A 15037-nucleotide genomic window follows, 5' to 3' on the forward strand; every position below is an offset into this window, starting at 1 on the left:
AATGGTTTAATGAAATTTGAACATGTGCAAGGTATCTCCCTCTGAGGGTTTACTGGTAAATGGACTGTAGCTTTTTTACACTGATGTTAGCAGCCACATGAAGTGACCAGGTGATTTAATCCCATTCATACACTGCCGATGAAGCAACTATGGGTTAAAGGTCGTGGCTGCGGGAGCTGGGGATGAAGCCTGACCTTCCAGTTAAGACACAACTGAGCCACAGATGCCCAAAAATTATTTAAACAGCCCTCTGCCAGAAAAGGTACAAGGAGGCCCTTTTCCTTATTTAGCCCAACTGTAGCTACAACTATTTTCAACCAATTCTTATATTTAAAGGAGTTGTCCCATTAAACAAAGGTTCACATCAAAGACAACTTTTTTTTAAATCAGGAATGACAAACTTATTTGCACTTTCAACTATTGAAGACAGTTTCAAGGAGCAGTTTGCTGAATAAAGCTTTTATTCTATTTCAACCAAAGTTCGACATCCAACTCTTGCCCTTCTTTGGATTTTAACATCAACACAGGAGAAAGACTTTTCAAGACAACATAAATACTTTGTGTCAAAACACAAACAATACAAAATAAAACTGTTCAAATCAGTAATACCAGAATACTGGTAAACTTATTTAGAAACTTGGGCTTTTTTTGACACTTGGTCCTTCTCCACCGACTTGATGACTCCCACAGCGACTGTCTGCTTCAGGTCTCGTGCTGCAAAGCGACCTGAGAGCACAAGAAATCCAACTGTGATAACTGCAAAACCAAGCATTGTAGAGATTCACACTGAAATGGTTTGATGTTATACCTAAAGAAGGGTATGTGAAGAAGCTCTCCACACACATGGGCTTGATTGGAACCAGCTTGACTGTGGCAGCATCCCCCGACATCAGAATTTGTGGATGATCCTCCAGCTTCTTCCCTGTGCGGCGGTCAACCTTCTCCCTCAGCTCTGCAAAGCGACAGGTGACGTGGGCTGTGTGGCAGTCCAGCACAGGGGAGTAGCCTGCTTTTAGCTTCCCTGGATGATTCAGGATGATCACCTAGAGCCAGAAAAATCCACATGAGTCAAAAAGGGAGGGCAACTTTTACATGAATATTTAACTCGCAAGTCATTCTACCAACCTGAGCCTCAAAGCTGCTGACATCTGATGGAGGATCCTGCTGGGCGTTGCCGGCCACATCTCCACGCCGGAGGTTCTTCACGGCCACGTTCTTGATGTTGAAGCCTACGTTGTGTCCTGGCAGAGCGGTCTGCAGGCCCTGGTGGTGCATCTCGATGGACTTCACCTCTGCCGTGAGCTTGGCGGGCGAGAACATCAGAGTCATGCCGGGTTTGAGGACACCAGTTTCAATCTTACCCACTGGAACGGTCCCAACTCCTGCAGATGAAACAGAGACCAGATAAACCAACTCAAGCTGTTAAACAACTTCAGTCCTGTTTTCCAACAATAAGAATGACAAGTTCACATTAGACCTGCTGAGCCTCATTAGTAAATATTAAGGTCACCTACTGATTGGACAAAAGACTTCAAATTAGCATGATTAAAGTCAGCTTTGAGCAACATTTACACCTCCAATTTTGTAGACGTCCTGCAGGGGTAATCGTAGCGGCTTGTTAATGGTGCGAATTGGTGGTTGAATCGAGTCCAGGACTTCTAGTAGAGTTCTGCCGCTTGCATTTCCTTCCCTCCGTCTTGCCTTCCAGCCTTGAAACCATGGCATCTGCATGAAGGTAACACTTAAATGAAGTTGCGCTTCCTTAGCAGAGTTCAAATTCCCAAAAATCACCCTTTACCCTCTGAGTTGCGGTGATCATGTTCTCCCCAGTCCAGCCGGAAATCGGAACGAATGGCACGGTCGCCGGGTCGTAGCCAATCTTCTTGAGGAAGCTGCTCACACCTCGGGCCACTTCATCGAAGCGCTTCTGGCTGTAAGGCGGCTCAGTCAGGTCCATTTTGTTCACACAGACGATGATCTGCTTCACACCTAGAGTGTAAGCCAATAAGGCGTGCTCTCTGGTCTGACCACTTCTTGACACACCTGCCTCAAACTCCCCTTTGGCTGCCGAGACCACCAGGAGGGCAACATCAGCCTGAAAAGACATTAAAGGGGTTACAAATGTAATACAACGTCCTTAAAAATGATACAGTCATGTGCTGCTTACCTGTGAAGTCCCTGTTATCATATTTTTAATGAAGTCCCTGTGGCCAGGAGCGTCTATTATAGTCATGGTATATTTCTGAGTGTTAAATTTCAGCAGTGAGATGTCGATGGTGATTCCTCGCTCACGCTCAGCCTTCAGCTTGTCCAACACCCAAGCAAACTTGAAGGAACTCTTCCCCATCTAGAAAACAAAAACAGAAGTTACAAAAAAAAAAAAAAACATTCCAACCTTTCAAAGTGCAATGTTTCACAGCAGGTGTGTGTTCTCACCTGTGCTGCAGCTTTCTCAAACTTCTCCAGTCTCCTCTGGTCGATACCTCCACATTTGTAGACGAGGTGGCCAGTGGTGGTGGACTTGCCGCTGTCCACATGGCCGATGATCACCACATTAACGTGAGTCTTCTCTTTCGCCATGCTTCAAAGGTGGGTGCTCCTTACCTAACAACTTTAGTGTACACTTTCTCCAGATGAGCCGACCGCGTTCACACTTCCAAATTCTTCTGTGGATGGATAGATGTGACCAGGCAGCGAGGATCACTTTATAAGCTCGACTCGGCCTCATAATTAAAGACAGGTGTGCAGCCTGATCAGGATTAATTGGAGTCTGATGTGTCTCTTTGTTATCAGAGTCACTATGACGTCATTGCCACCAAGACATTATAAATGAATACTAAACATATTGCACAATGTTTTTTTTTTTTTATGAAGTGCAGTGAGAACGATTAAAGGAGTGGCACAGCGTGACCTCATCATTTGCTAAGTATCACCAATTTATTAGAAACAAAAAAACACACTTGACAAAGGTTGAGAGGGACCGAAGCGTTGTGATTTTTCTAATAAATTGGTAATACCCTGCCTGATAGTTTGTTGCCCTACGCACCTACTTCATGAGATAGTTGGATGCGTGAACGCGTCTTTAAAAAACTTTAGTCCCCACCCTGTTTTTATTGTGTTTATGGCAGGTTTAAAGATAACAGTGATACTAAAACTCATATCTCACACTATCAGTTCTGACTGCAAGGCATGGCACACATTGTCTTGCAGCTGACACCTTAATATTTACAGTCTTTGGTTGCCAGTTAAAGTCAAATAACCCACTTTAAATTAAGTGGGTTTTTTTTTAATGCCACTTGTAAAGTTTATCTTAACTGAATTTATATCTACATATTAAGTGAATAAATTCCAGAATAATACCAATGGAAGTTAATATGTTTAGGCCTATACTAAGTACTTACTTTACTTAACCAGCCTAGTGAATAAGTAGGCTTCTTAATTACAACTAAGGTGGCTCAGGGGTCAAAATGGAGGGTCAATTTGGAGCCCTAGCGCCACCTAGAGCTTTTTTTAGGGAATAATTAGCTTTTTGCTTTGGGACACTTCCGTAGGAATTTAAAAAGTGTCAAATCTAGACGATAATTAAAGGATGGAAAGAAGCCGCGGTGAGTTAGTCATAATGTTCAAGTAGATGTTGAAACACGGCAGGGGGTCGGGGCTGCCCGGGCGGGGCTCTTTTCACTCTAAAGGAGGAAGGTGAACAACTTCCCCCTCCGCGCTCAGAGGTGGGTCAAACCGAACTCCCCCCTCTCGTTCTCTCTCTCTCTCGTTCTCTCTCTCTCTCGCTCTCTCTCTCTCTCTCTCTCTCTCTCTCTCTCTCTCTCTCGTTTGACGGCCACGGTGACGCTCGGCAACCAACCCGGAAACAGCAGCCGCAGCAAATCGCTTTTCTTCTTTCTCCTTTCAAGCCGCATACTGCTGGCTGGCTTCTAGCGTGGTATCCACACGTCGACTCCCGTGTTTCTCCACGAGCATCAAGGTAAAACAAAAAACACACATTTAACCACTTTATTTCGCTTTTTTTTCCCACTGTCTTCTTTAACTCACTGCTGTTACCATCCACCGGTGGCCATGCAGTGTGGCATGCATTGACTGTTAAATTAATGATGAATCATGAACGTGTCCGGCGAATTCAAAACCCCCATGTATTGTGAAGTTTAAAAAAAAAAAAAAAAAAAATACAAATAGTGTTGAAAATTGTTTGAGTTTTACAGCTTGAAGCCTCTCTTCCTCTTTTTCGGATCAAGGGTAGGTTTCTTAAGGTAGACGCTGCCAGCGAGGTTTCTTCCTTTATTTGGCCAGAGGCATTGAATGTTACACGCTTTGACCCATATATCTCCAACGCCAAGTTACCAGGAGTATTTAGCCAGGGCTAAACTATCTTATCCAGGTGATCCATGCATGCAGTTTTAAACTAACCGTGTGGCTTGCTGGGATTTAAAGACTGCTCGCTTTGCAGGCAGCGAAAATGATGCACCATTAAAGCTGCATTAAAGGAAATGCATGCACACACTGACAGCTGGAGCATGCTTAGAGCTGGTGTGTGTGTGTCTGTGTGTGTGTGTGTGTGTGTCTGTGTGTGTGTGTGTGTGTGTCTGTGTGTGTGTGTGGGATCATTTTCATTTCAAACATAGCTCAAAGAAATACAAGTTTCACAAACTGTCTTTTCAGTAGTTATGGGGAAAAAAAAAAAGCATCAGGCAATTTCCTGAAGAAATAGTTGCAATACATGAATGTAAAAAAAAAATCTCCTGAATCACTTTGCCAAATTCATGACTTAATGTGATTTTGCTGAGAGGATCCCAGCATCATGAGTTGCAGCAGTTGGGTATGTTGATTCACTGCTGGTAAACACGCACAGTAACATAACTTGAAACCGTCTCACAGCTTGGACGGTTTTAAAGTTTTTTTTCTGTGCATAAGATGGGCACAACTGAACCATGACATGCAAGGTCTATGTGATTTTCTCTCCGCCTAGTTTTTCTGAATTCACACTGAGTGAAAGTGGAAGTGAAACGCCCCAGCGAGACAGATTAGATTGCAAGTGCAGCTCTCTTGTGGTTGTGACGTCTTTTGAAAAAAAATAAAAATAATAATTGGTCTCGAACGTCTCACGCGCTCCGCTTGAAGACTGTGAAAGATCCTTTTAGAAAACATGCTCAAGTGTAAATCAAAGCCACTATCTTGAGGGCAGAAGTCATTTCATTGTGTTACTATGCTGCTACTTTTACCTCTCATGCACTTTTTTATGTCAGTAAAGTAAACATGAACAAACCCAGGTCTGCAGTGTAAAATAATACGCTTGCAGGTTATTTGGCAATCCGTCTTCCTCTTATCTGCCTCTTTGCATTCTGAAAGAAGGAAGTATCACCTTTCACTCTATGTAAAGACATTTTCCGTAATAGATGGAGCCACACGTCTGCTCTCTCAGTCTTCAAGTTAGTGTCGAGGTGTGAATGTCTGCTGGAAAACTAAGGACAAATACCTGACAATTTTCCAGTTGTAGGACTGAGACGTGGTGCAACTTGTTGTGCCATGCCTCACTCTCTGGTGTGGATGGATGGGATAGTACTGAGGAGTGAACAACGTTGAAAGAGACTTCAATATGTCATTTTTGGATTCATGTTGCAGCAGGAGCTACGGAGATTACTAAAGTGTGGAAAAAAGATCTAATTCAGTGAGTTCAGGAAGTAACCATTCAGATCTTTTTGCTCACCGCATCGACTTGTGACGCTACGATGAAAAGAGAATGTGGATCATTGGGCAGAATATATGTAACAGAAGAAGCTAACAAGAGGACATTATCATGTTTTCAGCTATTACATGATGCCTTTTTTTTGTAATGCATATATTGCTGATCTGGCTGTAACTTTGTTTGGCGCCCAATTTTGGGTCATTTCCTGTTTTTAATTTCCAAAAAATGAGCAAACAAACTCCTGCACACGGTCTATAAGGGCGCACTCACACTACGCAAAGATGCATCTGCTAATTAAAAGAGGATGCGTGGTGGAGTCCTCATCGGCACATCAGGAAAAAAAAAACAGAATCAGGCTATTTATTGATGTGGCTTATGTTGAGTCATTGTGCTCAGAAACAGCCTTAATGCTCGGGGATGTCTTGATAACGGAGGCGGTGATCATACTTCATGTCCACGTTGTGTAACTGTGTTTGTGCCCGTGCATGAACTGTACTGTACCTCTCCAAACTGTGCCAGGGACCAGGATGTGAACCGTGCTTAAGAGGGACCAACCACTCACACACTGGTCTATTGAACTGGACTTCTGGGGTCAAACGTGCTTGGGCACGGTATGGACTGCCTAGTTTGAGTTTGAGTGCTCCCTAGATTACACAAATCAAATACCTCAGCACTATTTTTGTACAAAACTGTTGCCAATGATTTTGTGCTATTTAGGCCGTTCTCTCTCTCTCTCTCTCTCTCTCTCTCTCTCTCTATATCTATATCTATATCTATATCTATATCTATATATATATATATATAGATATAGCTGACGATCCATAGTCCTTTTAAAGCTGTCAATCCATTATCAAAACAACAGATATTGTATCGTTTTAAAATGCAGGATTTCAAAAAGTATGGACGTATAGAAAAGGTTGACCACCTTAGTTTGCATCATGGGCACAGAGAAGTTAAGGATATGAACAAAATAGTCTCTTCACTGTTCTAATCTAAAGCGCTAAAATCCAAACTTGAGTTTCTCTTTTAGTCCTGCCCTACTTCTTGCAAAGTCTACTGACCACACACCATCTCCAGCAAATGTATTGTCTGGTTCAGACAACTGTAGACACTGCAGATCGGATGATAACACATGCAGCGGCAGAGTGAGTGTAGTGGTAGTTATTTTAATTATTCATCATTTTTCCAGGAGTCCTTCGAGGACCTTTAGGGCAGAGACTTTTTTTCAGACTCATACAGCTACATTTAACAGTCCAGGAGATATGTTTGGAGAACTGTTCTCACATGAATATAGAAAAACACAGATTCCTACATGTTTGACTTGTCTGGTATGTCATAAGTCATAAGGGGTCTGGAGGCCTCTCCCCTTAAACACACCCAGTGTCACAGAGCGGCTGGTCCCAGGTTGGGTTTCTGCAGTTATTCTCGGTATGAGGTTCACTCCAGTCATACCACACGTCTCATCTGCTATTGTTGTAAAGTGAAGGAAGGACAGATAACATCACCACAGGGACTTTTTAATATCAGCTTCGTGATACCTTTACCTTAAAACAGAAACATACTGAAATACAAATGTCTGATTTGCCCATTAAAGCTCCGTAAGCACTGGTTTAAGTTTGGTTGTGTTTATGTTGGTTGTGTTTGTGGTTTCTTCTGGTGGGAGGACATTAACTCTTTATGTTCTCTCGTTGTATCTCATCCAATCCAAAGACGCTTTAGAGAGCAAAAACAACCAACACCTCTACAACAACAGAGTCTTCTCCAAAACTTGATTTACTTAAAAAAAAAAATGTACAGTGCCGTCACCGTGTGCTTACAATTTTCATTCATTTTGTAGCAGAATAATTGGAAAAGTTTCTAAAAATGATCCATAAAGTCATAACTTCGACCGATATGGGACGTTAGGGGCCGATATCGATTTTAGGAAGATAAAAAATCGGACATGTTGGTTTATATCGTTCTTGGATCAATGTTCGATCTGTAGAGAAAGACAGATATAGACATGTATTTGCATTCATCCCTCAAATCCGGGTTTCAAACACTTAACATATACACAATGTAACGTAGACCAGATGGCCCCTCAACTGGAACGTTACTGCACATACAGTATACGTGAATAAATTTAGAAACATCGCAGCGCATACCTGCGAAAAAATGAGCAGATACCGATAATCTCTTGAAATGCTAATATCGGCCAATATTATCGGCTGGCTGATTAATCGGTTGGGCTCTAGTCATAACAACTACTTGGAAGTCTGAGGACGGGGCTCCGGTGGCCTAGTGGTTAGTCTTGCTCTCGCTCTCTGATTTCTACTCTCTCCACTCTGTCCCGTCTCTCAATAAAAACATAAAAAGCCCACAAATACATCTTCAGAAATAAGTAAAGTGACGTATATTAGAGTTCTTCTCAGTAATATAAAACATGTCTGTTGTTTCGACATGACAAATCGAAGCTTGTGAAAACACAAGTCAGAGGGATAACTTTCCCACTTCATACACTGGGAAAATGCTTTGAGGACTTGAATGCAGTATTATTGATACAGTTTATTATTTATGATTCATGCTGCAGGCAGCAGGTCAGGTGCTGCTGTCTTGGCTTTATGCAGAGCTGTATTGATCCCTCTCTGTAGCTTGCTGCTGTTTGTTCAGTTATTTGGATTAACTTCCTCTAAGTGATTCGGCCTGCTCAGCATTCTGCTCTAACACCATTATCATGACACGGCTTAATCCTACAGAGCTGGTGACTTCAGCAACACTTTCTCCTTATTGTTGTGATGTATGCAGTTTAGATACTTAACCTACGACTACAAAAGCTTCATGTAGTGTAACTTTATCACTCGATGATGGATTGAGAAATACGAGTTTGCGTGGACTTCTCTGTCCTAATCTCGTTTGCATGCTGAGTACACACGCTGTTGCATGCCTGCTCTTGTCCATGAGCAGATCATGGTTCCAATGATGACATACTTGAGTCACTCAGGAGGAAAGGCTGACTATGCCCCCCCCCCCTTCTGAGCAGGCCTTTTTCTGAACATGGCTGACCTAAAAGAGAGAAGATATCACGATATGCTGATTCTACAAATGACTTTAAAGTAGCAGGATTTAAAGCATCTCTGTGGCTGTCTGCTCTTTTTTATTGAACAGTTTGTTGATTAACACAAGCCAACTGTTCGTTAGGTCCTCCTCATTTCGATGGTTTGTGCTGTTAGCCTTCAGGGGCAGCTGGTAGTGTACTCTTGATGTGTGTCTCTGATGTGTGTGAGTCAGAACGTGTGCCAGTTTTTTTTTGATCCGCAGCTCAGGCTGGGCTGGTAGACTCGAGCATTCCTCTCAACTTTCTCACATCCGTCCTGTGATGTTGGCTTATCTGAAGACCTGAGCAGGCACATAATGAGAAAAGGGAGCCATCACATATATCCCCCCCCCCCCCACCCCTTCCTCCTGCAGGCAGTCTATGTGTGCAGCAGCATCCTCAGAGAAAATGTGGAGAAAAGAACGTAGTGGACTTTGCATTGAATCTCTCCACACAGGGTTATAAATAACAAGGTCTATTCTAAAGAGAAAAAGCTGTCACTTTGTGTGACCCTGCCCCCACACCTTTCAGACATGCTCAGAAAACCCCACTGGGCTCAGATTTGAGAAAATCTAAAGAAGACACACAGTAGAAATCTCCAACGCTTTGGTATTAAAGAAATATACTTTACAGCCACTATAAGACATTTGTCTTTCTCCATTACGAAAATATTAGTAAAAATGATCCTTCCCGCCTGAATGAGGGGGCAGCAATCATTTTATTACAGTATGTTAAACTAGGCGGACTCGAGATCCTCTTGTGGGCGCCCACATGTCAGTGGACACATGGAGCAGGGGGAGTCGCCACAGATGGCAGATCAGCATGCTGGTGTTGTTAATTCAGATTTTGCATGGAACAGTTTCCTTGCTGCCCCCGCATCAATCCTGCTGCCTCCTCTGATGTCTCCAACCTCTAAATATACCGTCCTACTTTTTACCCTGACTGCCTGCCTGTGCATTCATTTCATCACTCTAATGGTCTTGAGTTTTGAAACACCAAGGCCACGTAATCAGCTGCTCATTTGCATCTTCTCCACTTAAAGTAAGACGTTCTCTCTCCTTATTTGCATACTGCATGATCTGGGTGTCATTCTTTTTATAGCTAGTAGTTGCTCCATAGATTCTGGTCCATACTTGATATATTACAAACTGGAATAGTTTGGGTCGGTGACTCTTGGTTAACGTTGTCTGGAGAGCGTTGGTGACATTAAGTCAGCCAAAAGTCCACAACCACACGAGTCTGGGTTTCCCACAATGCCCGTTGTTTGTTACAAACTACACATCAACCTTACAAAGCCTGGTTGTACGGCTGCTGTGTTTTCATACATGCAAAATCACGTCCACACAAACCCTCAGGTTACTGTTAAGGTTGAGAGGCAAAAGGAAAGTAGGAGCTCGGTTGCAGGCATCCGTCCATGACAGAAGCTCCACTCAAACTAACTTCAAAGACAACACATCTTGTGATGTCGCTCCACTGGTAACTTAGCTACACAGTCCGTCTTAAAGGTGCAGTTCACAACTTCAACTATTACAAAAACACTTTATATGAATACTTAAATAACTATTGACATAATACACTCATGGATAAACTCTACTGACTTTTCTAGTAGCTCTACCACTAAGTTCTTCTCAGCTAGGTGGGTGAATCGAAACTTGCTTTGAGTAGATATTGATAGTGGGTCGTGGGTGGAATGAACTTCCAAACTCCATTCGATCTGCAGAGTCCCTCGTCACCTTTAAGAAAAAGCTAAAGACCCAGCTCTTTCATGAATACCTACTAACTTAATGATGATGGTCTCCATATTATTGATGATGATGATGGTTGTCACGATTGTTTTTCTTTGATAACGACGACTTATAAGATGGTTTCTATACTGATTAGAGCTTTCAAGAACTGCCCTCAATGTTGTGCTTTGCCTCTGTTCACTTCCTGTCAGCACCTGTGTGACCAATCAGACTCAAAGCTGATCGTTTGCTCTTACTGACATTATTCCTTTTTTTTCTAGATCCTTGCTTGTGTTGTACTTACGCTCTGATGTACGTCACTTTGGATAAAAGCGTCTGCTAAGTGAATTGTAGAATTGTAGAAGTTCACAGAAGGGTTCTTCAAGTATCAATCAAAATTGCAAAAAAATAAAAATCACTAACCTACTCAGGATGGATTGTTAATCTTGGAAAAACACTTCACCTACTGCACAACAGCGAGTCCAGACTGTCCAATGCTTTTCAATACCAAGTGGTTTAAAACGATGCAGTCTCTGTATTTTAATGATTAATAGTGTCAAAAAGTAAAAAACTTCTGGATTGCACCAGATATGTGTCAGTTCAGACGTAGCATGGTTTGAACGTAATAGAAAGAAGTTTATGCACATCTAACATTTCAGGATATCTGCCAGCTGAGATGGTTCCGACGTAGGCAAGTTACACCTTAAATCAGCGGACTACTACTCAGTGTAAAGTCCTCTGTAAAATACGGTTGTCATGGTGCATCATATTTAAAAAATGTGGGATCTTTTTGTGGGATAACGAGGAGTGAGGAGGGTTGTACTGGCTGTTTGGCGTCGGTTTTGCGCTCTCCGCAATAGATTTCTGAGAAATTGATAATGATGAATTGTTTTTTTGGTCTCCCACTCTCATGCACGACATGTTTATTGTTGCCATGGAAACACAGGAGGTTAAAGACTGCTGCATAAGGAAGCTGGAACTGCTACGTAAAGCTGCTGTACTGTTGCTGTATGTGTCAGACTCTGGTTTCATGGTGGATCTTAACTACCTGACATGCTGTACACATTCTGAATCCTGCAGAGATCAATGAGTCCTCAACACACATTTAGTTTTGACGATTCGCTTTGAGGATTTCCTCTCCACGTGACCTGTACGCCCGTCATTTGTACGGGGTTTTCTTGGCAACATTTCACTACAAAAAACATTGCCAATGTATGTGTGCAAGTCAGACGGTGTGAAAGAGTTTACTTGTAATTATTAAGTACTTTAAGCAATACATTTCTTAATATTAGGTGAATAAGACTTCTGTTTTTCTTGCCATGGTACCCTAAAAGGCTTTAGACTTTTATTAGTATCTTATCAAAGTTAAAAATCCTGCTATTGTGACGACTTGTGACGACTATGGGCCTCAGATGAATTAAATTCAGACTTTACAATCTCTTTTTAACAACTAAATGATGGAGATAAGTCCCTGGTTGATTGGATAAGGGTGTGTTCATAAAGTTAGTTTGATAAACTGCCTGTTAGGGGTATATAATGTGATGTATAGTGTGTGACAAGGGGACGTACTCCCCTTATGGATCCTATTGATCAGCTCTCTGGCTCTACAGTCACGTTTAGCACACACACTGTTTACAGCTGGCCCACACATGGCTCACATGCATTGACCCCTTCATGTGGTGGAGTCAACTCAAACAAAACAAAATGCTGACTTAATGCTGCTACTGAAGATGTAACGTGTCCATGGCGCTGTGAACAGCATGTTTCCCTCTTAGATGTCGATGTCGACGTCTGCTGTGTAGCTTCTGTTCATTTAAAGTAACAAATCAAAACTAGAAAATATGGGTTTGAAAAGGCGAGGAGTATTTGTCGTTTCAGACTTTTGACTCTCACGATTGTTAAACACTAACTTGCTGCCATTACTCATCTCTTCTCATGGTGTGACTGTTTTTTTTTTTTAATGACTTCATTCAAGTTTTTGTCAGGATAAAGAGCTCCTCATGTGACGCATCTTTGGTAACTGTTTAACACACAACACTAAACCCCCACAGTGACACTGATTAAGTGGACTGTAGTTTTTCCAATTGATTAAATGGTTGCTTGAGGGCAACACACACACACACACACACACACACACACTCACTTCTGAATGATCTCATCATGTGAGTCTTTTCCCCCACAGTAGCGCTGAGATGAATGACTGTAGACTTTGGTCCTGCGTAAGCCTAGCATAACGGGGGTTTGAATAGAACAGCAGTGATGACTGTTGTTTGTCAAAGTCTTGTTAATAATTCAACGTCAAACTATTTGGACTGGAAGTATTCGCAACATTATTCAAGTTGTTTATCAAATCGCCTCAGACTTAGTGTGCTAGTAGTTACTAATCCGAGCTTTTTTCCGTCCTTTAGCATGCTAGCAGCAGCAGCTTACAGTAGTCGGTTTGTTTGATGGTCCACTACTTTGGTTCAGGACTGAAATTTCTCAACAATCATCAAGTGGATCGGTGTAAAAATTGGTGCAGCCATGTATACCCCCCCAGAGGATGAAACCTATTGACTTTAAAAATCCACTTCCTTCTCTGTAGCGCCACCAGCAGGCTGACAACTATTGGATAAACTGGTGTAACACTTGGTGCAGACGTTCATGGTCTCCAGAGGTTGAACTAACAATGTTTAGGTTTAGGTTAACTATCCAGTTAACCTTTAACAGGATAGTAAGCATGTTATACATTATTCCTGCTAAAAAAAAAAAGAGTATGATCACACTATCATTGTGAGCCTATTGGCATGCTAATGTTAGCTACATGCAATAGCTTTTTTTTAAATTGAGAAGAACAACAAGCTTCCTGTTGGTAAAATGTGGCGAGGTAATTTCTTATACAGCGTACACAGTCCATAGTTTAGTGAAGTACTGCTCCACATACTCTAGGTCTGACTGTCACCCCTGTAACCTCTTGTGCTCATTCAAGGGATGATTTGGCCGTATGGCGTGGCCCCCAGCTGTAGGCATGATGCACAGCTGACTCCAATGATGCTCCGCCACAGATGTCCCCCACACTGCCCCCTGTGACATGTCAGCTCTATTGGGTTACGAGCCAGCCGTGCTGTGTTTTCATGAAGGATTCCACTGTCAGAATGAAGGATCGTTACACTCATTGTTTGTTTTTCTTATTTCACCCAGGGTGCTTCTTTTTCTTGTTTGTTTCTCAGACCAATCTCGCTGCAGACGCTCTTATCCGTTTGTGGGTTTTTGAAGTTTCAAGGTTTGAAGTCAGATCACACTCATGCATGACCAACTACAAATGCACTATTTCCGTGCGTTTGTATGCAGGCTGGCGGAGAGAGAAATGCCGTGGTCCTAATGGTGTCACAGTCTGCTGAGCTCGTACTTTCAGCCGGGGCTAGTGAAACAAACTTGTGGCTTTAATAGACTCTGTGTTGCATCTGTGTGTTTTGGGATAAATCAGTTTTATCACAAATTGATCACTTGCCTCTGCATGTTTTTAGAGATCTGAAGCTTCCACTGAATGAAGTGTGTTGTGTTGCAGAGCTTTCACAGGATGAAGCAGGGAGCATTGTAGAAAACCTGAAGTGAATCAGAGGAAGTGTTGCACAATAGGAAGTGGTGTGTTTTTTTTTTGTGTGTGTGTTGTCTATTTGTGCCACGTTTTTTTTTTTTTTTTTTTTTTTTTTTAAATCTGCAATTAGCTCATATTTCACAAGGAAATAGGACATGAGGACAGCTTTTTTTTTATTGCACACTTGACAGGCTTTCTGTAACCTCTATGGTAATGTTCCTGTTCTCAAAGTCTGTCTGTGTGAAGTGTGCTCCAGTGAAGGTATCTCACGGGTTTGTTTCAATCGCAAATGCCAAAAAGAAAGTAAAGTTCTCACGTGTTTCAAACTGAAAGCTGCAGGAGATTCCATTTAGTATTTTAAGATAAGAAGTTTTTATTTTGTGTAGTAGTGTTACAGCTTATTTCTATCTGTCCGCGCATATTAAAGATATTAAAGAATCTTTGAAACTAACTTGTTTATCCTTTCGATGAGATAATCACATGTGGTGTTTTGTTACCTGTGTTTCAGAGGCTGACCTCTGCTGGAGGACTGTGACCCGGGGCCACCTGCCAGGCCGGGCCTCCCTGCTCCTGACAGTCCACTGCTGGTAAGAACCGAGACACTCGGGAGAGAGTTGTTTTCAAAGGATTCACCTAAGGCTGAAACTAATTATTTTTAACTGTTGAGTGATCCGCACAGTGTTTTCTCAATGAGTGGAATAATGTTTTGGCAACAACGGTAAAAGAAGAAGAAGAAGACGATTGTTGTTTCTACAATTCATTAAGCAGACACTTTTATCCAAAGGTGACGCACATCAGAGAGTCAGAACAACACAAGCGAACATCTAGAGAGGAGAAAAACAAACAGCTTTAAGTCTGAGCGGACACACAGGTGCTGACAGGAAGTGACCACATGTGCTAACAGGAAGTGACCAGAGGCAAAACACAACATCGACAGCTGTTCTTGAGAGTTCTCATCAGCATCAAAA

The 15037-nt window shown here is 42.2% G+C and overlaps 2 protein-coding genes across 2 annotated transcripts in view; one reads left to right on the forward strand and one right to left on the reverse strand.

Moving 5' to 3' along the window:
- Positions 1-443: 443 nt before the first annotated feature.
- On the reverse strand, positions 444-2722 carry eef1a1l3 (eukaryotic translation elongation factor 1 alpha 1, like 3). Its single transcript, XM_020653802.3, has 7 exons — positions 2437-2722; positions 2168-2347; positions 1799-2095; positions 1575-1725; positions 1126-1382; positions 809-1043; positions 444-726 (listed from the first exon to the last, which is right to left on the reverse strand). Exons 1-7 carry the CDS (start codon positions 2578-2580, stop codon positions 626-628), a joined length of 1365 nt encoding a protein of 454 aa, XP_020509458.1. The 5' UTR covers positions 2581-2722; the 3' UTR covers positions 444-625.
- Positions 2723-3820: 1098 nt separating this feature from the next.
- Positions 3821-15037, forward strand: part of fam49bb (family with sequence similarity 49 member Bb) — a 35365-nt gene continuing 24148 nt past the window's right edge. The window contains exons 1-2 of the mRNA XM_020653803.3: positions 3821-3979; positions 14578-14656. The gene's annotated coding sequence lies outside the window, so the exon portion shown is untranslated. The remainder of the gene's footprint in view (positions 3980-14577; positions 14657-15037) is intronic.

The sequence above is a fragment of the Labrus bergylta genome, chromosome 20 (genome assembly GCF_963930695.1).
Source record: "Labrus bergylta chromosome 20, fLabBer1.1, whole genome shotgun sequence".
Taxonomy (NCBI): domain Eukaryota; kingdom Metazoa; phylum Chordata; class Actinopteri; order Labriformes; family Labridae; genus Labrus; species Labrus bergylta.